Raw genomic sequence first — 27,905 nt, 5'->3', positions numbered from 1 at the left:
ATGAGCCATTATAAAGGCAGGTAAGCAGCAGCAATTGGATCAAAGAGCTGAGAGCAAAGCAGAGCACAGCAGTCTGCATAATGACCGGGCACCACTGCTGGGGATACGGACAGGATGACGGTATGTTATATCCAACCTAATCACTCTCTCTTTCTCTCTCTCCTGCTCATCAGCTCCTCAATATCCTTGTCTAATCCTTGCAGAGATGCCTGTATTTCATCATTTGCAGGCATCAAATGTGCAGCAGGCAATTAACTAGTTTATCAATATTAAACAACACTGAAAGAAGGGCCCCTGGAGATGACAAACTTCACCTGCTGCAGTCCTGTCATAATCAGCAGCACTGCCATAACCTGTATGTAAGAAACCTGCATCTTTCTTAAATGGAAGTGGAGGACATTGAGAGTCTTTCCTGCAGATATTTTAGCCATCTCCTCCGCAAAATGATGATAGTAAACTGGGGTTTTATTTCTCCCTCTAAAGCAATCATTTGAATGAAAGAGATTTGGTGGAGCGGTAATGGACAGTCTGATCCCACTAAGATGACTAAAATGTGATATTCATGCTATATAGCAGGAGTTGGGAAGCTTTCAGAAGTGGTGTGCTGTGTCTTCATTTATTTACTCTGATTTAAGGTTTTGCGTGCCAGTAATATATTTTAACGTTTTTAGAAGGTCTCTTTCTATAAATCTATAATATATAATTAAACAATTGTTGTATGTAAAGTAAATAAGGTTTTAAAAATGTTTAAGAAGCTTCATTTAAAATTAAAATGCAGAGCCCCCCCGGAACAGTGGCCAGGACTCGGGCAGCATGAGTGCCACTGAAAATCAGCTCGCGTGCCGACTTCGGCACCCGTGCCATAGGTTGCCTACCCCTGTTATATAGGTTCCTTGAATTCCAAGAAATTATATAGATCCGTATTTAAACACTGGAGGCATTTTTTATTAAACAAGCCATACGGTTCTTTCTGGTGTTTAACAGCCCCTTTAATTTAGAGTTATTCTCTTTCTGCGCTTCCTGCTCCTCAAAAAAGTGTATGTGTAAAGAAAACTTATGTGGAGACTATGCAGACTCCTGAAAATTTGTACAATATCTATATCATTTGAAGAGAATGGATGGATGAATGACTGATGTTACTCCAGTAAAACAAGTTTATGCATGACTGAATTAAAGCTAGAACACCGAGTGAAAGATGCATAGCTCCGGCAGATATTATTTGTAAGTGTGTATGTATTTGTATGTATCTATTTTATTAATAAAAAGCTTATGAGGCGGGTCAGTTATATTGTATAGGCTTCAATAGAATTTCAATACCTAATCTCTTTTAAAAACAGCCCCCAGATTGAGAAAAGGAAAATATATAGTTTATAAGTTAGTGCTTCAATGCCTGCCAAAGACCGACACAGTATGTTACATTACATTTTTTTTTTTTAACCAACATAGGTTGGGGCAAGTGCGGTAGTTTACACCTGTCAGTGATTAACATTTTTAACAAAAAAGAGAATGCTACAATTAAAGTGTTTTGGGTTATTTTTGATGTATTAAAAAGTCAATATGATAACTTTCCCAAAACAGGGAGTAGAAGGATTACATTGCTGTGTGTTGTAATAAAATACACAAATGAAACAAAAGTAAAAGGTAGCAATAAATAATTCTATGATGTAGATATGATCTTGTTATCTTAAACAGCATGAGAGCATTCCTGCTCCTAGAGCAGAAAGTTATGTGATTATACTGGTATTTAATCCCACTCCTTTGGGGTCAGGAAGTCCAAAGATGTTGATAATCATCCTGTACTGCTCATGAGTGGTAAAGAAATAGCATAGTGGCATTATGGAATAATAATGCCTGTCTCTCAAAGATTTACTGCAGTCATGAAATGGGTTTAAAAATAAACACATAGTAGCTGAGACATTCTGAGTCATCTGTATCTAATTTGAATCTCAAGCATTTATCACTGTCCTACCCAGGAAAACTAAAATACACAGTGTATGTGTTTAAAATATCAACAGAGAGAGAGAGAGAGATTCCTCAACCAAGTCTATTCTGGAATAATCTATTTGTAATTGCATTTAATTCCTACAGGAAGCTGGGGAATAAGCAGAAAGGTCTTGGTGTTCCTGTGGCTGTATTATGTTCCCATCATTATGCTTTTCATAAAAGAGCTAAATCGCCCACCAGGCTGCAGGCTGCACTGCTAGTATCTGTAAACACACACAATACAATGCACAGTGTTTCAGATAACTCCTATGATGACAAACTTACGTGATTTCCAGTGAACATGGCATTCACTCTGAGGTTCATAAGAACTTTTAATGATTCTTTTCTATCTGTGGCAAAAGTGAAGTAACAGTGTTTTCCTTTCCTTTATTTCAAAGGGCCTTCTAAGTGGTACAAATCATATCCCATTGCCCAGGGACATCGTCAGTCACCTGTTGATATAGTTTCCACGCAAGCAGTTTACGATCCTAGTCTGAAGCCTCTTATTATCTCATATGAATCGTGTACATCTCTTGAAATCTCCAACAATGGCCACTCAGTCATGGTGGACTTTGAAGATGCTGATGACAAGACAGGTGAGCCTGATGCTGTCTTAGAATTAAGATCTTGTAGCTTATATTTCTTCACCTTCTTAGCTAGAGAGATGATAAAATACATTATCTGAAGTAAAATTAAAGGCTAGTGTACAATTTTGCTCTATTTAAATCTTCTGATATGAGACCAGTGGCATTACTTGCCCGGGATATGTGATTTGAGACACTTTTGTTTTACCATTTTCTTGGGCCTGCCTTTTTTTTTTGTTTTTTTAATACCACAATCTGGCAGAGGTTTTAAAAGTGGGGAGACTGGGCGCTCAGCCTCTGTGGAGAGTGTCCCTTAGCAGATCCACATCCCTACATGGTAAGGAAGAATTCAATCTGCGGACAGGAAACTCTGCATTTCAGTTTGTGGTGGTTCCTCTGAATTGTTCTGAGATGGAAAGGTTGTCACTTCTGCTGAATACAGACCACATGAATGTCAAGTGCTCTTGATGACCTAGACCTATCAGCACAGAAACATGGTCACTCTACATTGATTCCTCTTTCCTATGGCAGAATGGCTTCTTCAGAAATGATACAGACTCTCTCGCTAGTTCTGCTGAGGAGGCAGACTGTGCATGTTACACAAGCTGCCGCTGCCTTTTATCCTTCATCTTCATCTCTAGATAGTGTGAGTTTAGGTGTTGTTAAACACTTGATCGGGGTGGCCAAATGTACAGACCCCTTGAGCAGCATATGACAATCTTCAGAAGTTTGAGAGCCAGGGCACACCTGCCGGGGCTCAGGGCTTCAGCCCCATGGGAGGTGCCTGATGGGGCTCGGGGCTTCAGCTTCGTTCCTGCTGAAGCCTCGAGACCCTCCTTCCTACTAGGCAGAAGCCCCTACCCGACCACCCTGCTGCGAGGCAGAGGTCCCGAGCTTCCCCCTGAGTCTGGTAGGTGGAGAATGGGGGGACCTGAGGGACTCCATGAGCTATACTTTAACTGTAAAAGACCTGCATGTGGCTTGCAAGCCACAGTTTGGCCATCCTGTATTAGATTGTTGTCCTTTTACCTCTATAGAAAATTTTGCTCTGATTCACATACACACTGATTCTGAGGCACAGAATATCTTAAATCTATTAGTAACTGGTAAGTAGAGAGGAGCTTTTATATAAATGGTCTCTGATGGGCCAGTTTGTTTTATTTTAACTTATGTCAGCAACTAATGGTTATTCATCCAGATTGGTGCTTTCGCTGATGCCAGTTTATTTTGATATTCTAACCAAATGTTATGGTTGCTGGGAAATGAATGTCCTGCAATGGCCTAAGGTACCCTCTATTGCCTTTGAAGTAATCCCATAAGGTTGCCGGAGCATTATCAGGTGTGAGCTTAAGTTACAGCTACTGGATCTTTTAAAAGAAGAAAACCCAAGGACAAGCAAACAGCTCAGTGAATGATCAATTTGCAAGTGTAATTTCTGAGTTTTAAGTAAAGACAATGGATCTGAGCTTGTCTAAAATTAGCTTCTTTAAAGATTCATTTAAGCATGTGGCCTTAGAAAGTGACTTTGTAAAATGTATCTGGAAAAATGATCTTCACAGACAATTTTAATTTAGTTATAAATAATAGAAATCTGTCCATTTAATAGTGAAATTCACCTAGGTTCGGAGGATTTGCACTACAGGGTTCTGCATTGCTCCTCAAGGGAAAGGCACCACCACAGCATCCATGGTAGGGGCTCTCTGCCCCGGTACATTATGGAAGGACTTTCCATCCACTAGACTGGCATGAAGGGGGCTACTGGAGGAGAGCAAACCTGAAGAGAAGCTACTGGAGCTGCACTTGGATAGATCCAGTGACGGGGGGAGGCGGGGTTGGATGAGGGGGATGCATTTCATCTACCCTATAAGCCCCCATTTAGGCCCCAATTTAGCAAAACATATAAGAATGTGCTTAACTTTAAGGGGATGGATTTTAGTTTAGTTAACTTCAGTGGAACTTAAGCATGTGCTTATGTACTTTGGGGTATAAAGGCTAGTTTCCTACACAAAGTCCAATTTGAGCCGTGTGGTGGGGTTGTGGACTGCACTCTTAAAAGTTAATATTCCATGTGAAGAGCAGTGAAATAATTTCATAACATAAAACATTTGGAAGCAAATAAAATGATATGGATTATGTTGATAAAAATACATTATAGACACTGTGTGTGCATACTTTACAATACTTTTTTAATTAATTACCAGTTTTCAGTTCTGTTTGACAGAAGATGAACTTCTTGGTGTCCTGTCTTTTAAAGCACAAGGAAATTACGAGAACTCTGCGGAAATGTTATTTTTTTCCTATACATGTAGACCACATTGCCTAGGTATTAATGGGCTGCATGTATTAAAAGTATTATTTTAAAATTTAAAATGTTAAAAGTTTGTATTTACCTTGACCAAATCCCATAATCTCTCCTATCGGTCTTCCCCACCTTTGTAAAGTGACTTGAGATCCTCTTATGAAAGGTGCTATGTTAAGTACAAGGTATTTCATATTAACTTCCTCTACTAGGATCAGGTATTAACAGAAAACAGAATATAGAGAATTTTTGCTGGACGGAAAAAGATAATCTTAAAGAGGAAATATGTAGCAAAATGATCTATGGCTGTGTAAAACTGCACCTTCTAACTCAACAGAACCACTCCCTGTCTTCCATAAAGTCCCAGGTACCTATTTAAAAACACATCACAAACTGTTTCTAATTCCAATTGTTTTTTTTAAATACAAAAACCAGTTCAGCTTTCTGAATTTCAATAGAAAGCATCCATAGCTTGGTTGCTTGGTGGATAGCTATTAAGTCTTTACCTCAAATTTACATTTCCAAAGGCTAAATAGGAATATGGTAAATTTCTATATAAGTAATTGTCAGTAAAAATTTATTTCTCTTTCTAGTATAAATCTTTCTGCTATCTCTAATATCAGCCAGGAGGAAAAACTCTTTACCCTTACTCATCTTCTCCTAAACTTGGATAGTGGGGGCTGATGTGAGATATTTACTTACACAGATGATATTGTGAGTTTCCAACAGATTTGGTGGCACTGGATCATGGGTCAGATACATCCCTAATGTAACTTCATTGACTTCGATCAGGAATAAATTTTCCCTGTGTTATTAATTCTAAGAATCTGAGAGCCAAGATAAAGCACTTTCTTTGTATTTTGTTAGTTGTGGCTTTGGCTTCTCTTCTGTATATCATATATCAAAAATATATATATTTCCCCCCCCCCCTGGCTCTTGAGAGATGTTGTTTCTCCACTATTGATCCAACTAGTTTCTACAGTCAGGCAGTAAAAAAAACAAATATTTAATCTTTTGCATTCTCTTTATGCACTTCCATTTACAGTGATCAATGGGGGCCCCCTTGAAGGTCCCTATAGGCTAAAGCAGTTTCATTTTCATTGGGGAATGAAGCACAGTCAGGGATCAGAGCATACAGTTGACAGCAAATCTTTTCCTTCTGAGGTAAGAACTTTTTCACAACCACTTTACTACAACCAGGATGCAAACCTGAAACAAAATTTGGAACAGTTTGCATCCAGATCTGAATTTTGCAGCTTGACCCATCCATCGATTTAACCAAGCAATATACTGCTATCTATATTCATTAATTGAAATGCTGTCTACATGCAATTTCTAGCTGGCCATTTCTCTCTATCCACAATGGGGTTTGGAAGCAATAGCTCTGCACCACCCACTTTAAATAAGTAACCAGTATCTCTTGCTTATATTTGCCTATGCTCTATCTGTCTATTACTGTGTTCATACAGTATGTAGCATGAGAGGGCCCCATTCTTGGCTGGCCCTTTGGCACTACCCTAATAAACAAGGTTTTGGGGGTGGGGCCATAGCTCTGGCAGCCAATAGTAGTTTGCAGATAGGGAAGAAGAGACATAGTTCTTGCTGACCCTGGGAGTGCTTTTTTGGGGATGGTGCGATGTTCATTGTCTAATCCACTCAAACGACTGCTGTTTTGGAACCTGGTAAATTCCTAGTTGAGTTGGTTTGTCCTAGAATTTCTGGCAAAACTGCCCTTCAAGCAAAGCTTTATTATGTGATAAATTGACTGACGTTATTGCTTACTCAGCGTAATACAACTGATGTGAGGGCCTTTATCATTTAGCTTGTTCATACTTCTGTTTTATGATTCCCCTTCACAGCTCCACTTGGTTCACTGGAATGCCAGGAAGTATGCAACATTTGGAGAAGCAGCAGCAGCTCCAGATGGTTTGGTGGTAGTTGGTATTTTCTTGGAGGTAAGAGTCATGAAAATAATGGTGTGAGTTTTATGTGTAGAGGCGCATCAAACTGTCAACTGTTTAAGAACTAAAACACACAGTTGAGAAGAACTGTTTGGGGAAAATAAATGACTTTATTGGTAGCAGTGACTCAAGGGAGACTGCAATTAAACCTACTTCAGTGCGAACATGCCTAAGACAGAAAAAATGGCCTGTTTATATATTCAAAGCATAATTATTAACTATATCATATCTATATTCTCATGCAACTGTATCCATTACACTTGTAGACTGGAGAAGAACATGCCAATATGAACAGACTAACTGATGCCTTGTATATGGTAAAATTTAAAGTAAGTTTTTTGTTTGCTCTTGTATCTGTTTTTCTTCCCCTCACTTGAATGACTTTTAAACAGTATAAACTTGTTTACGAACTTGAGTGAAATAAAAACAAATTAAAGCAGCAAATTCCATCTCTCCCTCCCCCCTCAAAATTCATCCATCATTAGTACATAACATAATGCAAGGGCATATAAAAGTGATAGTTTAAACACACTTCATTCTAATGTATTGTCTCTTACCACTCATGGTTGCCTTGTATCCTAGAATTGTAGGATCTAATGCACAAAACTTCAGTATAATTCCCTTATGCTAACAAGGAGTTCATAATGAATGAACATGTTGTTCCTGCCTCTGTGTGTTTTGAGAAGGGACTATTGAATTCTGATGTTGTGGATATGTGCTTGGCCATAACTTGCTTCCCCGCTTTGAAAGGTAGTGTTGCCCCTTCAGACATTTCTTGTAATTCCTTTTAAAAATGGCAGGACTTCCCTTCAGGATGAGATGCCCTTGTCCTCACTCCTGCTGGGTTCTGGGCTGAGCAGAATTTTGCAGACACGTTGGCGTTTTTTGGTTGCGTGGCTGTGGACTGTGAGTGAGCAGCTGCCCCCTCCTCCTGATCTGCTTCTCAGTAAGAATGCCTGGATCCAGGAGTCCTGTTCTGGACCACTGTAACCATGAAGATATTCGGATAACCTCTCCTGGCACTGCACTCAGTGCCAGCTCAACATCCCTCTCCCACATCCTTACCTGAGCTGGAAATTACACCTACAGCTTCAGGATAAACCTGCTCTTTGTTCTAGATTTGGGTGTTTGATTGCAGAGGCAATCTTTGCCTGGATTGCCTTGTTGCTCCAGGCACAAAAAGTGGCAGGTAATTAGCACTGGAATGCCACAATTCAGTAGAAGCAAATGGTGGTGATGAAGTGTGCACCATTAGCAGCTCGTGCTGGGCACTATACAGAGGAGAGATTTTCTGCCTAATTTCTCGATGGGGAACAGGCACTAATTGCAAGGGGACCTTTTGTTTTACTAGCTCAGTGCTAACACAGGCAGCAGGGACATACATCCCTAAGCCAACAATTGGGTTTGGGATCACCATAGCTCATGTGATATCACCATAATACTAGATAAGTACTATTCTCATGATGTTGTTGTGCTTAGACAGAGCCGAATGATCATCCCATTATTCTTGCAATTTTAAGCTATCAGCTGGTGTTTCTGTTTCTCAATAAATATCTATCTCCTTAAACACATTTTTTAAAACAAGAAATGTAATGTATCTGTTCCTTCCAGGGGACAAAAGCTCAGTTCAGAACCTTCAACCCAAAATGCCTCCTGCCATCTAGTCTAAATTATTGGACATATCCTGGTTCTTTAACAACACCTCCTCTATATGAGAGTGTAACATGGATAGTGCTGAAAGAGCCCGTCAGGATTTCTGAGAAACAGGTAAACTTGCAGTCAGCTTGTCCCCAAATTTTGATACTCTTGGCTTCATATTTTTAGAGTTCAAAATGAGATCTGTGGGCAGTGACTGTTTTCTTTGTACAATGAGACTAATTTAAGAAATAGCAAATAGCCTGAGATGTCTAGTCTTGAAGTACTAAATGATGGATTTTGTGGATAAAGTAAAAAGCCAACATATTGTTTCAGAGTAGCAGCCGTGTGAGTCTGTATCCGCAAAAAGAACAGGAGTACTTGTGGCACCTTAGAGACTAACAAATTTATTTCAGCATAAGCTTTTGTGGGCTACAGCTCCCTCCTTCGGATGCATAGAAGGGAACACACAGACAGAAGATATATATTTATGTATGTATAAATATCTCTGTCTATGTGTTCCATTCTATGCATTCGAAGAAGTAAGCTGTAGCCCACGAAAGCTTATGCTGAAATAAATTTGTTAGTCTCTAAGGTGCCACAAGTACTCCTGTACCTTTAACATATTGTTTGTTATCCCTCCACAAAGATATAATGGACCAAATTCTGCCCTCATTTATACCCATGCAACCATGTCTTAGTTGAATGCAAGGATCTGCCTGTAATTTTCTTTGCTATCTGTCAAATTAACATTCTCTTACCTATCTCACTCTATTTGCCAGGAAAATGACTTAAAACTTAAATTCAGATTTTCAAAGGTATTTAGGTACCTAAATATGCAGACAGGTGTCTAGTGGGCTTTTCAGATGTACCTAGGTGCCCAACTCCCATTGATTTCAATGGCAATTAGGCACCAAGGTACTTTTGAAAATCCTACTATATACCTATCTCCATCATTAGATACCTTTACAAATCTGGCCCTTAGGCCAAATTCTGTTTTAACAAACACTGGTGTAACTCAGCACGATTTAGCTTTTGATATTTCTCTGACCAAATGTAAAAGAAATGTTCATATAACACCTTCCCAAATAGTAACTGATATAATGGGAAGTAGACGCCACATGAGACTGCAGGGGAGATTTGAGACTGAACCTATCTGTAGACATTTTAAAGCACAGATTTATAAGATGGGATTTATTTATTTTTTTGAATTTCCAGTGATTTTGCATGCTTGGTATTATAGAATGAATAATAAATCATTATTCATAATGTAATATCTCACTCCAAGCCCAGATTTGCCATCTTCAGTGCCCACTCATTCCAAACAATCTTGTTTAAAATTGTTGCTTAAATGATCTTTGATATAGCAAGAAAAATATTTGGTACTCACTTTTTTATGTATTTTAAAACTGCTGTACAAGCATCACTCATTTTATAGATAGGGAAACTGAGACAGAGAGATCAAGTGACTTGCCCAAGATTACATAGGATGTCTGTGGCAGAGTCAGGAATAAAATCCAGATCTCTTGACTTTTCACTCCTTTGTGTTAGCCACAAGAGCAGACTTCCTCCCATTCCAACTATCTTCCAAGAGAGCAGTCATATCTGCACATTCATTGTTTCCAAACATTTTATATTTTAGGTCTCTTAACTCTTTTCTTCCTAACTTTAACACCTCCATCAGAATCTCGCTTCATGTAAATCTCTTGTTGATTTTATTGACTAGATGTTTTTGTTCTTTTGTGTGAATTTCTAGTGTGTGTGAAAAGTGCCTTATTGTCAGTGCTGGAGACTGAGGTTCTTTATCTACAAAATAGGTATAGCACAGACAGCAGCAGTGCAAGTTTCCCTCACTGCCCCGCCAATGTGCTTCACCTTGGAGGGTGTGAGGATTGTTTAGTCTCCTCCTAGCCCACTTAAACCTTGGCATCTCTCCTGAGATGCCAATACAACAAGCCTACCCCTTGCCAAACAACATAACTCATTATTAATTTGATAACTTCCATGTCCAGGTCACTTAGCGCTACTGTTTTCCATATTTCTTCCTCCCATTGGATATCTGAGCTTCAGATAAGTTTTGCATAAATATATTAGTTTACAGATTTCCAGGCTGAATCTCCTTTTGATATTTTCTAATATTTCTAGATCCCTGTTTATTATTTTTCCATGTGCACTGCACTACAAACTGAGAATGTTATCCAGGATCGTCTGCATTCCTGAACCATCCAGTCACAGTAGAGGGTATGATCTGGCCCAAAGAAAGGGAAACATTAGGCTATCAGGAGAATTTCCTGGCAGTGAGACATATTACATTTGAAATATTCTCCCCAATAGGAAGTGATAGAAACACAGTCTCTTGGTGCATTTAAAACTGGACTGAGCAAAACACCATAGGAAACAGTCTGATAATAGTGGGGGTATTGTCTAGATGACCGAACAGGTCTTTTTCATCTCTAACTGGAACTGAAGCTTCAGAAGTGGGAACTTGCACCTTTCATATTAAAGATTCCAAATATAGAAAACAGTGGAACATATTGAAGTGAGCCAGTCATGCATTTCAAACAAATTACTTTTGGAGGTATCTAATATTCAGTAACTGTTGGGAGCCTTCATCTGCCATTAATAGTCTTTCTAGGCTCTTAACTTGAAAATGTTCTATTATCAGATTGAAAAGTATTGAATGCCTTCCTCTAACCTTTTTTCAATGACATTAACACCAATTGCCTTTGCAAGTAGTAAAGTTATGTCATATGAATTTACAGCTGGAGAAATTCCGAACTCTTCTCTTCACCAGTGAAGGAGATGAAAGGATCCAGATGGTGAATAATTTTCGCCCCCCTCAACCTCTTAAAGGAAGAATAATTCGTGCTTCTTTCAAGGCCTAAAGAAGAAAATTAATCATGAGCTTCAAACCTCCAAGTGCTTCCATGTCTGAAAGGCCTCACAAGATCACTGATCTTCAGATGACTATCTCATTGAGAAAGCAAAACAGCCATTTCCACGAACACTTTGTGTTGTGGTGCAGCAAAAAAGTCAATACCTCTTGATTTTATGCTTTGCATGGGCCAGATCCATTCTTTTAAAATAACTATTATGGGATCTTGTTCTCTAAAAGAGAGAACATTTTTAAAAATCAGGAATAATTTAGTAATCCAGGGCGTACTCCAGTAGAATAGTGTTGTGATGTTCCATATTTTTAACCATAATTTTAAGTTTGTATCTTAATATTTTAGAATGGGAAATTGCTTGTGCAATGATCTAATAATAATGATGGGCACAACTTCTAATGATTAGAGCTATTGTCCATAATCTAATCAAGAATGGAATAATATTAATGAGCTCTGACACTGGAAGATCAAAGGCTTAGATCTTCCTACAGATTTTCTGTGGATTCTATTTAGTTTGACCAGCTCCTCAGGTTTAGAAGAAAGTTTGACTATATTCTGATTAATTGCAGTTGCCTTCTTACATGCAATCAGATCCTGAAACAGCAGCACATACTAAAAAAAATGTGATTTCTTCCATTCACCTCAAATGGGGTTGACTTTGAAGCCTAATTCAAGACAATTTTAGTGTTAACATTTTTTAAATAATTATTATTAAAAAATAACTCATATAGTGTTATAAATGCACTCAGTGCTTCACAAATAACCCATCTCCCTGCACGTCATTGTACTTTGTACAAACATTCACCCAGAGCCAGTAGGCCATGCATAAATATCGGACCTTAATACTTAATTCAGTTGAAAGGATGTTCCTTAGTAATAAGGCTACATTCAGATGACTGAGACAGCTATTACTGTCGTTAAAATAACTAGAGTAAACGCAGTGTTTACAAGTGCTTAATCTTATTCCACAAAAAGAACAAGAGTACTTGTGGCACCTTAGAGACTAATAAATTTATTTGAGCATAAGCTACAATTTTATTGAGCATAAGCCCAAATTTGTGTGCTACATCCCGAAGAAGTGGGCTGTGGCCTGTGAAAGCTTATGCTCAAATAAATTTGTTAGTCTCTAAGGTGCCACAAGTACTCCTGTTCTTTTTGCGGATACAGACTAACACGGCTGCTACTCTGAATCTTATTCCACTCTCTCAGAGCAGTGGGGTGGGGGTTGTGAGAGTTTGCTGGCAAACTTAACCCAGAAGCAGTGAGGGCAGTTGACTTTTGAATAAGCAGGGGCCAGACTGTGATACTCACACTCACGAACAGTACTACCTTACCCCACAAGTAGACCCACTGAAGTCAGCGTATCACAATATATCCAATGTAAATATTTTAACTATTCCTTGTGTTCACAACTAAAATAGGAATAAAGAAAAATTACAGAGAAAACAAACAACCTTGTCACTACAGAATACCCAATGGACACCCACTTAGGATGACCAGACAGCAAGTGTGAAAAATTGGGACAGAGGGCAGGGGGTAATAGGCGCCATATAAGACAAAGCCCCACATATCAGGACTGTTCCTATAAAATCGGGACATCTGGTCACCCTACACCCACTTAAAAGTCCTACAGCTGCCTTGTGTAGTGAGTTTGTTTGATCTTATGAAACTAAGCAGGGTTAGCCCTGTCAATGTTGGAATGGGAGGATTTCTACCTATATGCTGCATGAAATGGTGCTGGGCATCCAGCAGGTGGTGCTGTTCTCTGGGAGTGCCAAATGTGTGACATAATGGACCGAGCTGCCATGCTGCTGGATGTGCTGTCTTTTACTCTGTCGGATACACTTGGAGCAATTGTTATGGCATGGACGTTAAACCTTCAAATTCTACCTCAACTCAGTGCATGCCTCTGCAGCCTGGTTTCCTTCATTTCTTGCCCTAAACATTATGATGTTGCTGTGCATAGTTAAGCAGATGCTGTGTTCCTCTTTAGGGGGCCTGAAATAGTTATAACTCAACTGCCTTCATTGGCATTAGTCCTGACTTACACTGGTGTAGCTGATGTGTGAATCAGCTGCTAGGTTTCAGGGGTAAGTCAAGCACTCCTTGTAGTTGTGAGGCTTCAATTCTGAGTGCTTTCACCTGCTCAGAGGAAAGGTCCCCTTCAGCTGGGCCAAGTATTAGTATTATCAAAATTTCTGCCACTTTGGTGGCAAAATTCTCCACAGACTTCTTTTGTACCAGCTAATCAACCTGACGCTGATATTAGTTGTAAGTGACATCATTACATTCCAATTAGTTATCAGAAATCCTGAGCCCAACGCAGAATGGCATGTGCACATTGTGTAATTCAGAGGGAAAAGTGGTAAGTTTCAATCATTCTGTCTAATCTCTATTTTTCAACCAAGGCTGCCCCCACTTTCCTCCTGCTGTGTAAGAAAAAACTGTACAGCATAGGGGAGCAGAGAATCTAAAAAAGAAAAGAGCTGGCTCAGATGAGCAAGTCTTCTCGGAAAGGGAGAGAAGGCATCGTGTTGTGATTGAGACAATACTGGGAGTCAGAAGCGCAGGGTTCTAGATATGGTGCTTCCTGTGCAGCTTATGCATTAAACTAAAACTCTCCATCCCTCACTTCTCTTATCTGTGAAATGGGAATAGTGATACTTACCTACCTCACAGGGGTGTTGTGAGGGTTAATTCAGCAATGTTTAGAAAGTCCTTTGAGATCCTTGGCTGGAAGGTGCTACCAAAATGGAAAATCGTTTTGAAGTGCAATGGGTTGACCATTATGAATGTGATCTGTGCAGCCTGTAGTGCAGGCTGCTATTGCAGAAGGCAAGAATTCTTTATACAAGGTATTCTCAATTTCTTTAACAAATCAAATATATATTTTTAATAAATTTGTGTGGGGTCTTGCTCTAGGTCTCTTTTGAACAGGTCAAATTCTTGTGCTGCATTAGAAGAACACTCCCCCGCACCCCGCTGTAATTCGCTTTTTCTAGGGCTTTCCCCCACCACCATAACTGAGAAGTGCTGTGTGTTCTTTTTCTCCAGACTGTTTTGTATAAGTCTGTACCAGATTTGCCTGAGATCAAGAGAGGCTCCAAACTACTTAATGACTCAAAAGTTTCCCCCATTCTCAAAGGGACCCTGAAATATTGCATAGTGAACAGCACAAATACAGATATGATTTATCTCTTCTCAAACATTTGATTTAAAAAAATCAGTTTACTTGGGCAGGCCGCTTCTCTGAAAACTGTAATCTAAGAAGCATTTTAACATATGCCAGATTTATTTCACAAAAGCATCTATCTATTTTCTGTGGCTCAATGGGTCCACTCTTGATAAATGGAGTAATCTGAATTAAAGCACCTCTTGGCCACCATCTTTCTGTATCTGATGTATTCGGCTCTAGTCTTGGCTAGATCTTTTCTTGCCTTGTGCCAGAGATGAACAGGGATGTCATGAGTGCTATACGTGTCTGTTCAAAAAGAATTGGATAAGTTCATGGAGGTTAAGTCTATCAATGGCTGGCTCTAGGCAACCTTATACCTTGGACTGTCGGAACCGTCCCGTTTTGTGCACTCCCCCATGAAGCTCTGTTGCTAGCCACTGTTGGAGACAGGATATTGGGCTAGATCAGTGGGTCTCAAGCTTTTTTACAGGCGACCCCTTTCACACAGCAAGCCTATGAGTGCGACCCTCCCCTCCAATAAATTAAGCACACTTTTTAACATATTTAACACCATTATAAATGCTGGAGGCAAGTGGGGTTTGGAGTGGACGTTGACAGCTCGCGACCCCCCATGTAATAACCTCACGACCCCCTGAGGGGTCCTGACCCCCAGTTTGAGAACTCTTGGGCTAGATGGACCATTGGTCTGAACCAATGTTCTTATTTAGCTAAAATGTTCTTATTTAGCTAAAATTTACCAAACAAACCCTCATTTTAAAATGTAAGGTGTGCATTTAAGAGAAAAGAGGTAAATTGGAGGCCACTGTCTCTCATTCCTATACCACCCTGCTCTCTTTGAGGATTACCCCCCGCTGCGGTGCAGGTGACAAGTAGTCTCTTGTGAGGTCTGACCCGTCTCTGTGATGGAATGTAAATTTCTTATTCACACCTTCCTGTTGCTGGAGAATGGCTGTGTAAATAGGTGATAGCCCTTTAACACCTAGTGGGGTGTCAGTGTGTCTTTGTCTCTGAAAAATTGGTTTGGGCCTGCTTTTCTTAATCTTGGAGCATGTTATAACAATGCTATACAGCAGAAGCTTATTACTTCACATACAATATTGATGCACTTATTTTACCAGGACAATAATGTTCAGCACACGATGAGTTTTCAAATGATACCTCACAAGGCATACTTTGTACATTTATCCTAGTCTTGTAAAAATGGTGAGATAATAGCATTGATCGTCACGGTGAGTCTTTAACCTACAGAGATTCAAGACAATATCAGCATTTTATAAGAAATGTTAAGTTTCACTATAGAGTGACAATGAAACATAAATTGTGTAAACCAGGGGTAGGCAACCTATGGCACGGGTGCCGAAGGTGGCACGCAAGCTGATATTCAATGGCACTCACACTGCCCAGGTCCTGGCCACTGGTCTGGGGGGCTCTGCATTTTAATTTTTTTTTAAATGAAGCTTCTTAAACATTTTTAAAACCTTATTTAGTTTACATACAACAATAGTTTAGTTACATATTATAGACTTCTAGAAAGAGGCCTTCTAAAAATGTTAAAATGTATTACTGGCATACAAAACCTTAAATGAGAGTGACTAAATGAAGACTCGGCACACCACTTCTGAAAGATCGCTGACCCCTGTGTAAACCATAAGCACAGAGTTACATTCTAAGAAATCTTACCATTAACAGTAACTGCATTTCTCCATTTTAAAAATCATTATTAGAGAAGCATATTGCTAAATATGAAGATATCATTTGTTCCCACAGGAAACTGCAGCAAAAATATTTCCACCTTAATCCAGGCCAATGAACAATGTCACCCCCATGACGCTCCAGAAACAATTCTGTCTTTGCTTTTCTCGGTTCTTTCACTTGATGGTTGCTTTCATCTCAGCGCCCAGCTGCTCAATCACATTGTCACAATGAGCCAAATGCTTAGCCCACTGAATTCAAGGGAGCTTTACCAATGGGATCAGGATTTGGCTCTAGAAGGGAACTGTAACACACAGAACCACTCACCTCCTGTTTGGGATTTCTCCTGAAATCTGGGATGATAAGAAATAGGAGTCTGGTGTGATTCTTGAAAGATGTGGCTCAGAAATTTGATATCTCTCTACACAGTAGAACCTCAGAGTTACAAACAGCTGTTCATAACTCTGAAATGTTTGTAACTCTGAACAAAACTTTAGGGTTGTTCTTTCAAAAATCTTCAACTGAACATTGATTTAATCTATCTTTGAAACTTTTCTATGCAGAAAAAAGTGCTCCTTTTAATCATCTTAATTTAAATAAAACAAGCAGAGAAACAGTTTCCTTACCTCATCAAATCTTTTTTTGAACTTTCTCTATATTTTTTATTAATTCTTAATATTTTAGTATTTTTAACACAGTACTGTACTATACAATATTTGCTATTTTACCTTGTCTCTGTGCCTGATTGCATACTTCTGGTTCCAACTGAGGTGTGTGGTTGACTGATCAGTTTGTAACCTTTGCGTTCGTAACTCTGAGGGTCTACTGTATTTTGATCCATACAACGTTGATTCATAACTGTCCTTGATAAATTCCATTACTCTCCTTGCATAATACTGAAATCAATGGCAGATGCTGTGCAAAGAGTTGAGAAAACAGGAACAAAACAAAACAAAACAGTTAATATTTTTCATACTGCCAGCCTTGTATTTCTATCATCTTTGTTATAACGTTGTATTATTACCCATGCAAAACCTTCTTTTTCAATATGGCATGACTAAACACTGCTGCTAAGGGATGAGTTGTCAAAACATACCTACGGCTGTAGACACTTGCATGTGTTATGCTGGTGCCCTGTGGATCCTGAAGAGAAATGCCATATCAAAATGGAAGATATTATGGATCAGATCTTCAACTAGTGTAATCAGCAGGGGCTTAGTCCTACTGCCAGTCAAATTGATGGAAAAACTCCCATTGTCTTGAATGGCGATAGATCAAGCTGCCCTTAAAAATATGACCTAGTGTATTTACACCATCATTATAACAATAACTATGTTAGTCCTTCAGTGGGAAATACTGGCCATTTTGGGGAGGTAAGAGAGCGGGGATTTGAATGTCCAGCTTTGCACATTCAGAATTTTCTATTCCCTTGTATTTTAATTTTATTGTGAGGCACAATACAAGTGTTTTACCTCTTAGATTTTGGAATAGTGTCCCCAGGAAAGTGATGGAGTTCACACTGGTTGGGCCACTAAAGCTTGGTTAGAAAAAGCACTAGTGAATATGTTGCAGGGAGCAATCCTGCACTGACCCTTGAGGAACGGACTGGGTGACCTAATCCATCTTTGTCTATATGATTCTACAATATTGCCAACCCTGAGTATTAGTAAATCAAGACTCAGACCCCTGCAACCATGAGACTGGCTTCAAATTCATGAGTTCTTTTAAAACAATACATTCCTTTTTGTTTTTGATATTTTCCTTTTGGTGATTTAGCCTTTAGAATTCACATTTTCAAATTTTCTGTGGAACTACAACGGCCAGAAACCGCCCTTGCCCAAAAAAAATAAAATAAAATAAAATAAAAGGCAGACGGAGAAAGAAAAGAAAAATAAAACTAGCTGAGATTCTCATGCAATCACACGGCTTTTGGAGTTGGTTTAAGAAAAAACAAATGCTGTGAAACATGATAAAATGGAACAGTTGGCAACACTGCCATTTCCCCTACACTTCCCCTAAACTTCAGTGCAGATAACTGAAAATGAAACATTGTATTTCAGGCAGCACAAATCTGTGGTTTTGAACAGAAAGCCTCTTATACTCTCCTTATTAGTGACTGCCATCTTCTGGCTAGTTAAGCAAAAATCACATGTAGAAATAGCATTTTACAGTTTAATATGCACAATCAAACATGGAAAAATATTATGTATATATGAGGATAGAGATATATTTGTAATACAGAGTCAAGTTTACTTATTGCAGTTGTTTAGCTTTTCTTATTCCAGATAGACGTTTTCTTTCATTTTGCAGTCTACATTGGGAAAGACCCCTTTAATCTAATAGGTCTTCTCTTAAGCAAGCAGTAATGATTTTCTGTCATTATTTAAGCATTATTTAGTCTAATACATTCTAGAGCTGAAACACTGAAAATTCATGCTGAGCTTTCAGGAAATATTAAAGGCAGAGTTTTAAAATATATTCCATGTTCTTTCCAAATAGAGCCATGCATTAGAGAACAAAGGGTTTGGGAAAGCCTGCTTGTTATTTCCAAAAGGAGCTGTGATCAAAAGCCACATCGTCTTGTAGTGGCCAATACAGACCACTTGAGATACAGTGCTAAAACCAGGCACCCCTTGCACAGAGATTAATTATCATGGAAAGCATTGGATTCTACTTTAAATGAAACTTTACCAAGTGGTTTTGTGCTTCAGGTCTGAGGGCTCAATTTTGTACCCTTTACCTATGTTGAGTAATAAACAAAATAGGGCTACTTGTGTGAGTAAGTACTACTGAATGTGAGCATGGGTTTCAGATTAGGAATCTTGGAAATTTTAGTTAATGAACAAGAGAGTAAGGGTACGCCTACACTACCTGACGGATTGTTGGGCAGCAACTGATCCAGCTGGGATCGATTTATCGCATCTAGTCTAGACGCGATAAATCGACCCGCGAGCGCTCTCCCGTCGACTCCTGTACGCCAGCACTGTGAGAGGCGCAGGCAGAGTAGACAGGGGAGAGGCAGCAGTCGACTCACTGCAGTGAAGACACCACGGTAAGTCGATCTAAGTATGTCAACTTCAGCTATGTTATGCATGTAACTTAGATCAATCCCCCCACCCCAGTGTAGACCAGGGCTAAAGCCACATCCCATTTCCTTACCCCTTTACTTTTCCTTACCCCCGGTCTACACTGGGGGTGGGGAGAATCGATCTAACTTACGCAGCTTCAGCTATGTGAATAATGGAGCTGAAGTCGACTTACTTAGATTGACTTACCGTGGTGTCTTCACCATGGTGAGTTGACTGCTGTCGCTCCCCCGTCGACTCTGCCTGGGCCTCTTGCAGCACTGGAGTACAGGAGTTGACGGGAGAGTGCTCAGGGGTCAATTTATCGTGTCTAGACTAGATGCGATAAATCGATCCGACAGGTAGTGTAGACATACCCCAAGATATCTTTGGCTTCTTCCTGAAACTTCTATCCAGAAACAAGAGTGCATGGTTCTTCTAGGATCCAGGGCATGAGAAATTCTCTGTAGCTTTAAAATTGCAGATTCATCATAGGCTGTCATTATCTGCCTGGAATTTCCTTCCTAGATAAATGAGGATCATATGTTCCAGGTACAGCAAACCGCTGCAGTTCCTCAGCATTCAGATTCTCCCAAACCTCTCTTTTTCAGCTCCATGGGCAGTGTCAGAATCCAGCCAAATGAAAGATCCAGGCTCACTTCTGAGCTCTACTTCCCAATCTACTTGGCAAATGGGGAAGAAGCCCAGAGCTAGCAGTACAGAACAATAATATTATCACAGAATTAGAGAGGGGAAAAGTTTATCCCCCTTCGGGGGCAGGGTATAGAAAACAATCTGATATTTCTAAATGGCAGTTTTTCTATAAAGGGAAGCATTTGGAGCTAGTTCTTCATCTGGTATGTAGAAAGAATTTCTGATGATCTTGGGAACTATTTGAGAGAGACATTTGTTAACATACAAAGTCTGTCTCTTATCCTTGTGGCTAAGCCTAATATCTCTGTCATATTATTAAAAAGACATTCACTTGCCTAGATCACCTAAAGCTAGCAGAGTCTTCTGAGCCCCAGAATGAAGGACCCTGCACTATTTCTGACTGATAATAATAGGACAGGGAGATCTTGCTACTTTTTAGCTGCCAACTGCACTTTTTATATGTAAAATACAGTGTCTACACTGAAATAGATTGAACTGAAAATGGAGAATATTTCAAAATTAAATGCATGAGTACAGCACAGCATGTATCTTTGCTCTTGATCCAACTCTAGCACTCTCACTGATCCACAATTCTGTTTAAGATCAGACCCTTAACCTTTATCTGTGAAGTGTTTAAACTAATTATAACTGACTTTTAAAAGAACTCTCTATTTTGCATGAATCCTAGGCCATGTCTATGTTACAAACGTATGTCAACCTAACTTACCATGGTTATTAAATCGCTTGTGTGTGTGTGTGTGTGTGCGCGCACCTGGCTCATTGTGTCAACGGTGTGTACTCACCAGGAGCACTTGTATCAATTGTATTGTCATTGCGGGGCACTGAGGGATGGCTCCTGAAGGCTAGTAACAGGCAGCTGTCATAAACAGATAGCTAAGGGTTAATGTTCTTGCACCTGTAAAGGGTTAACAAAGGGAACCAAACACCTGACCAGAGGACCAATCAGGAAACTGGATTTTTCAAAGTCAGGGAGGGAATTTTGAGGGTCTGAGTCTTTTGTCTGTCTCTCAGCTATGAGAAGGTTCTTTCTATCTTCTAATCTTCTGTTTCCAAATTGTAAGTACAGGTAGAAAAACAATATAGGCTTTTATGTGTTTTGGTTGTATTCACATTTGTGTAGTTTGCTGAATGTTTATTGTATCTCTTTTGAATAAGGTTGTTTTATTCTTTTTCTTTTAGCAATTGATCCTGTATTATTGTCATCTTGATACAGAGAAGATTTTGATGTCTTTTTTCTTTCTTTTTTTATATAAAGCTTTCTTTTTAAGACTTGTTTGAGTTTCTCTCTGGGTAGGCTAAGGAACGAAGGGGAAGGCATATCTCTTTGTGTTAGTTCTACGGAGGGTAAGCTCTGCAGCACCAGGGAATTGGTGGGGGGGAAAGAGAGATAGAATCATTTCTGTTTCCTTGTATTGTGGGGTTTGTCTCTTTGTGGAATAGAAGAGACATGTCTTGGTATTGTGATGTAAAAAGATTGCATCAGTACTCTCAGGTTAGCCCAGAGAGGAAAGTCTGGTGGTGAGAGAGAGAGGAAGGAAGTGTTATTTCCCTGTGTGTGAGACTCAGAGTCTCGAGTCTGTGGGTTCCCTCGCAGAGAAGGTTTTGGGGAGACCAGAAGGGGGCCGAAACCCCTGGAATTTTTGGATGGTGGCAGCGAGATCAAATCTGAGCTGGTAATTAAGCTTAGAGGGGTTCATGCTAGCTTCTCAGGTTATGAACGCTAAGGTTCAAATCGGAGTAGGAAAGCTACGACAGTAGCTTATGTTAACCTAACTGTGTAATGGAGACCAGGCCTTAGTTGCAATGCTGTAATACAATTCTGTTCTCAGCATTTGTAGTAGAGTATGATAAATATTACAGTACGTGAAGCCATGACCATTGTATCACTTCACTTCCTGCTGGGATAACAGGCATTCCTCCATTGAATCAGTTATACTGACATAGTTAATTATAGTCTATCAGTGCATTTGTCTTTACATCTATCCTAGTCTGTGCTTTATGGGCCATGATCTGGAAGCAGCATTTACAAGAGAGCAGCACTGTCAGAATTATAATGGACAAAATACTAACTAGGTTGTAGTTATATCTGAAACTGTAGAACTTACTGAAATGCAACCAAACCAAATAAATATTTATAAGACAATCCAACCATGACGAGGTGGTCTTCCCTTTAAAGGCAGTAGTGCCTAGAGTAAGCCCACCTGCCACATGGTATGGCCCTTTAAGGGTTTGAAGGTTCATTTTAAGGACGTAAGTGAGATGTGGAGAGAAAGTAAATGGTCTGAGGAAGGAATGGTGCTTGGGAGGAAATCTTGTCACTGTATCTTTAGCGGACCAAGGCCAGGAGCTTTGCAGAGAGGACAGGGCCAGGTTCCCCTCTGCCCCTAACCAATTGGGAATGGGCTGGGAGAAGGGAACCAGCATAAATGCTGCCTCCTGCCTCATAGCAAGGGAGATGCTCTGTGGCGTAAGAAGGTTTCTGCAGAGCCTTGAGTTGCTAGGAAGAAGATGCTAGTAGCAGAAGCCTTCCTCTGAGCCTGAGGAGTAAGTGAGGCCAGCTGAGGGAGAAGCTGACTAAGGGTCTACAGTGGGCTGGAGTATCTCCAGCTCTAGGCTCCTTCCTTGAGAAGAGACAGTGACTGAATTACCCCAACCTACAGGAGGAGAGCTGGTCACTCCCTGTTTGAGGGAGTGACCAGTTGAAATACAACCCTGTGGCAGGAATAAAACAGGAGTTGTTTTCTTATATCTACTATACAAAGTGAGAAAAATTAAAAAGTTGTACAAAATTCCAGCAACAACAAAATAACATGTACCCCTGACACTGTAATATTCATCAGCCTGTTCAGCTTGAACTCTTTCTTTATGAACACATTACATAACAAGTAGAACAAGTAACTTCCTGGTAGCTGGTGCTTCTGTGACAGCTCAGCAATGGCAGGGTATTTCAAGGTTGCAAGCAACTGTTAAATCTTATTATGTTCAAACATAGTTGTGCCTTGAACTGTGTAAATGATTGGACATACTCCTACTCCTTTACACTTCTCCAATGCATCTGCCTTACTCTTACACCCACTGTGCACCCATTTTCCATAGGTGCTTATGGGCGGCTATGCAAGATAAAAGGCAGTGGAGAACTAAGCCCAAGCTTGCTCTCTGCCCACAGGAGAGTTACTGGTACTGCACAGGCAGCAAAAGGCAAAGCTTTTTTATGTTCCCTGCAGGCATTAGTTTCTTTGCCTATTAAATTTTTGACCTATCTGCTGATACTACCAATAGGAGTATTGATTATAATGGTGGTGGTTATTTGTGGACTCTCATAGGGTGAGATGGCCCTTTAAGGGGGATTGGGCTGGGTCTCACCTGTGCCAGCATTAGCCCACCTCCCCAGGTGGAGAGAATGAATTCAAGGGCCACATGATAGGGAGTATGTGACTAAGACCTAGGCCTGCTGGGAGACATAAAGAGCAGCCTGGGGCAATTAGGGAGAGACTTCAGGGACCTGGATGCTTATTTCAGTGACCAGGTCTGCAGTGACCACTGCAGGACCTTCTTGCTGAGCCCCTGCTGCACTATCCTCATCTTCAGGCACAAGTGGTAGAGCCCCAGCAGTGTTCTGGGTGCTGTCATCAGAGTTGGAGACCTCCTGGATTATGGCCAGTAGAAGTGGGTGGATCTAGCAGGTGGGGCTCTCTCCCTGATGTGTCACCTGCCATGTACTCCAGGATGTCAAGGCTACTCTGTCTCCCTTGGTTATCTTGAGTGGGCTCTACAAGAGAGTGTGCCCAGACCCTCCAGAGCTGATCACTGAGACCTTCCTCCCTTCCCCTGTCCCCAGCTGCCTTCAGTGCATGACCCAAGTTGGCTGCATGTTGTCAGCTACTCTGTCTGAACCGTATCTTGTGAACAATTCTATGCACTTGTGTTCCATACCATCCACTTCTTGCCCTTATGTCCTGCCTGGACACTAAATGGCATGACACTTAACCATCAATGGAGGGCAAGGAGCTGTGGTGGGCCAACTTATCTTCTACTCAGGCCCCATAGCCTACTGGCGATATTAATTGGTAGCTCCTCCACGAATCCATGAGCTTGGACACATGGCTGGTGTGGTTCAGAGTCTCCTGATACTTGTTCTTTTTGTGGCAAGAGGAAGACCCTAGCACATGTTTGTCTATAGTGTGCCACGTTACAGCCATTTTCTCATGCTAAGGTGCAGCCCCATGAAAATTGAGACCTCCTACTCAATCTCCTTCTGGCACTGGTCAAGATAACAATTCAACAGACCAGAATGAGGAAGCTTGATGGGGGCTGTGCTCTGCGACTGGGACCCACTTCTGTTCCTTCCTTTCCTCATGCATCCAGGCAGAGTTCTCGGGGCAGTGACCACTGACTCCTTGGACTCCTTTGTGGACCAGTGGGTAGAAAGTCCAGAATGAGTAGATTTGGCAGTGTGATGGGGTGTCTGCCTCACACGGGTAGAGAAAGGGCTACAAGCAGCCGGGGGGGCGGGGGCGGGGAGGAGCAGACAGCTCATCAGAGAGTGGCTGCAATAAGGATCCAACCAGGGCAGACCAGGCCCATATATAAAGAGAGCTGCAGGACAGAGGAGTCAGTCAGTTTCCTCTTGGGAGCTCAGGGAGAAGGGACTGGGTCCCTGAAGGGCTGAGGGTACTGCCAGCACTCTGGGCTGGGTCAGGGGAGCAAGAGGGAGCTCCAGCCTAACTCGCTTAAAGACTGAAGCCCTAATACAGGGGCAGAGAAGGTACTAGGGCTATGGGGAAGTGGCCCAGGGAAATGGACGGTGGGGGTTGAACAAGACACAGCGCATGGCTATGGCTCAGAGGCCCTGGGTCGGGACCTGGAGTAGTGGGTGGGCCCAGGTCTCCCCCACACCTCCCCCACACTTGCCACTGAGAGGAGTGGCCAGTGAAGGGCTGCAGTTTGCCACTGAGGCAAGTGGCTAGAACCTTGGGCTGCAGTTGGCCATGGAGGCGAATGGCTGGACAGAGGACTGCTGTTCCCCCAGAAGGGGAGAAGACTGTAATGCAGCACGGCCAGAAGGTGAGGTCCTTGAGGTGATGTGGGTGCAGAGCAGAAGTGATGATAGTGAGACACCACCAGAGGAGGGCGCCCTGGGAAAAGACTGAGCCAATTCCTGGGAGGGCCAGCAGGAGGCACCGCGGTAGTGCGTTCTGCCCCGTTACAGGCAGTAAGTGCTTCTGTAAAGAATGGATAAAGGCCAGTGAGGAAGCCTAGACTGAGTAACAGTCTAGACAGAAGGCCTGCGAGGGAGTCCTGCTAGGAGGAGCCTCAGCAGGGGCAAGACTTAGACCCCTACACAAAGTTGTGCCCAATGAGGAAGGCTGGATAGAAAGATTTGAGCTTTATGTTAATAAATCAGATTCTGACAAGAGGAGAAAATGCTTGTAGTGTCAAGTCTCATTCCCTAGGGAATTGAGGAGAAACTGAGGCAGGCAGGAAGTCCCAAATCCAGACTAGGTAAGCCCTGCTACGTGGACTTTTTGATTAAGAACACCAACTTACTTAGGCTTCTGAACAGCTTTCATTCATTAATGATGGTCAGTCACTGATGACCTAGGTCAAATCTGCAATCGGGGCTAAAGGCTATCCCAGAAATGAGAGCCAGAGCTTTCAAATTTCAAGGTTCTATAGCCCATTACAAATCCCTGAGCCATGTATTAATCCATATGAAAATAAATAAAGGGACATCTGTGGTAAACGCCTCCTGTCCCAGATCTGGACTTTAGCGTCCAAAATCTGGGTGCTTACCTGAAACTCCCCCAAGCTCACTACCTGCTTGGATATTTTCTCGCTGCCACCAGATAAGAATAGGCTCTTATCAGCCTGGATTCCCCAAATACTCCTTGGGGGACCCCCTCTGTGGACTCCCCAACTTCCTTTGGGAAGACCCCCAAGACCCAGACCCCTGGGTCTCCCTATCTCATTCCCCAGCTTCCCCCCCTTCCTGGGTGAGCCTGGGCGATGTAGTACTTAAGTCCTTGAAGGCAAAACAAAGAAGGAAATCACTTTCCCCCGAGGCGATGCCTTCAAATCTAGTAAAGCTAATATAAAGAGATTTTCCAACCCCCCTTCCTGTAGCCTCACTAGAGAAACCCCAAAAACCTCAGCCAGGTTTTAAAAAAGAACTTTATATAAAAAGAAAGAAAATACAGAACAATAATCTTGCATTAAGAAACTCAGTACAGGCTCTTGCTTATAAGAAAATCTGAATAAACAGTCTGATTTAAAAGATAGCCCTATTAAACCAGTCCAGCAAATCAACATACATGTAAATACAACACAAAGCATATAACAGCCTATGTACTTTGTTTCCTTTTGTACTCACAGACTTTTAGGAGAAACTTTGAAATAAGAGGGAGTTAGAAGAAAAGCTTGTTTACTCACAGCCGAGGAAACAACAAAGACCCTGAGTATACAAATTCCCGCCCCTGACTTTAAACAATCCAGTTCTCTGATTGGTCCTCTGGTCAGGTGTTTGGTTCTCTTTGTTCCCCCTTTACAGGAAAAAGAAAATTAACCCTTACCTTACCTATCTACTTATGACAACATCTGAAGTACATTAAAGTTTCACAAGTCTCTTAGTAAAAGGAACACTTTATCAGTCCTGTTTTGTATACACCGGTGTGCACAATTGGGAGAATAAGTAGGAGAAGGCCCACCCCTGCAATAATTGGCAGAGGCACAAACTCCTCTGGCCCCAGTTGAGGCATAGAACATGCCCCTCCAAAAGCAGTGGAATTAAATTCCTGCACATGCCCCGTTGGTAAAGAATACCAGACTCATTTCCATGGTTTAGTAAGTCACTATGGGCCCAGTCCAATATGAATTGACTTCAGTAGAGAGTTGGACTGGGCCATGAACATGCAGTCTGTGTTGCTATACAATGCAGTGAGTTTCAAACACACAGTCGTCTGTTTGGCGGTTTACCAGAGCAGTGCAGGGTGTCTTTGTGTGCCCTTCTCTAGTTATTGTTTTGCCTAGGACTGTCCATTGTCATTTCTATGAAGGCCTTCAACAAATGTAAAGGTTCTAAAAGATTCTTGTTTGTGAATGAACTCTTAAGCAGATGTAGACTTGTTTAAAGACAACAGATTTTTCTTAAAGTAGTTTACCACGGTGAACAATGAAATGGAATATTCCCCGCATTAAATGATATGCCCTTTACATCAGATATCATTTGTGATAGCTCAACAAAAATACAGATTTGATCCCTAAAATCTAAACCCAAATTATGTGCACTGTGCTCTCTCATGGAGAGGAGAAAATGAATGTAAAATGAGGCCCTAAAGCTTCTAGAGAAACAGAACCCATATAGCATGATCCCCTTCTACTCATTCTCTTCTGCTGCAGAATATGCAGATCAGGTAGTTTCAGCTTGACCAGAATGTCACTTTTATTACATAAAAAAAAAAGCTATTGTATTGTAAAACGTATGTAGCTGGCTAATTATAATTAGCCTTGGAGGCTGGCAGTCAGAACTCCTGGGTTTTGTTTTGAACACGGTCAACGATTTGCCATGAGACCTTGAGCAAATCATTAAACCATCCTTTGTGCCTGTTTCCTTGTCTGTGAAGTGGGGATAATAATGCCCCACAGGAATATTGTGAGACTCAATTAGTTTTTATCAAGTGATTTGAGATCATCAGGGGAGAGCTGTTATAGAAGTACAAAGGTATTATGCTTAAATGTCAGCACACATGAGAAGGGGCTCAGTGATAAGTAGTCTGAAAATGCCATCTAGTGGCCTGTTTTCACATCAAGATACAAGAAATACCCCAAGAAACTTTTTCTTTGAGAAAACTTAGCCTATTCTAGTCATAAATGCTAGTAGCTAGGGGAACGGAAAAAATGGTCTACGTAACAGGGCTAGAAATCCCTGTTT

At 41.0% G+C, this 27,905-nt stretch overlaps 1 protein-coding gene and 1 long non-coding RNA gene across 3 annotated transcripts in view; one reads left to right on the top strand and one right to left on the bottom strand.

Moving 5' to 3' along the window:
- The first annotated feature begins 59 nt into the window (after positions 1–59).
- Positions 60–11,347, top strand: CA7 (carbonic anhydrase 7). Its single transcript, XM_032803781.2, has 7 exons — positions 60–120; positions 2,382–2,579; positions 5,912–6,030; positions 6,726–6,821; positions 7,094–7,156; positions 8,439–8,594; positions 11,225–11,347. Exons 1-7 carry the CDS (start codon positions 81–83, stop codon positions 11,345–11,347), a joined length of 795 nt encoding a protein of 264 aa, XP_032659672.1. The 5' UTR covers positions 60–80.
- Positions 10,415–27,905, bottom strand: part of LOC116838510 (uncharacterized) — a 26,852-nt gene continuing 9,361 nt past the window's right edge. Inside the window, exons 2-5 of one of the 2 annotated variants that reach the window (XR_004376936.2) lie at positions 16,967–17,153; positions 16,566–16,591; positions 11,158–11,343; positions 10,415–10,710 (exon numbers count right to left, since the gene is read on the bottom strand). This is a non-coding gene — a long non-coding RNA (uncharacterized LOC116838510). Of the gene's footprint in view, positions 10,711–11,157; positions 11,344–14,563; positions 16,592–16,966; positions 17,154–27,905 lie in introns of those variants that run through there. The other variant, XR_004376935.2, reaches the window with a different exon arrangement.

The sequence above is a fragment of the Chelonoidis abingdonii genome, chromosome 19 (assembly GCF_003597395.2).
Source record: "Chelonoidis abingdonii isolate Lonesome George chromosome 19, CheloAbing_2.0, whole genome shotgun sequence".
NCBI lineage: Eukaryota > Metazoa > Chordata > Testudines > Testudinidae > Chelonoidis > Chelonoidis abingdonii.
This window is presented reverse-complemented; position numbering and strand designations above follow the sequence as displayed.

Excerpts from the sequence above, each read along its gene's own strand:
- CA7 (XM_032803781.2), top strand. The coding sequence starts at position 81 with ATGACCGGGCACCACTGCTGGGGATACGGACAGGATGACG. Across the intron at positions 121-2,381 it reads GGGATACGGACAGGATGACG|GGCCTTCTAAGTGGTACAAA; the intron begins GTATGTTATATC and ends TTTATTTCAAAG. Across the intron at positions 7,157-8,438 it reads TGTATATGGTAAAATTTAAA|GGGACAAAAGCTCAGTTCAG; the intron begins GTAAGTTTTTTG and ends TGTTCCTTCCAG.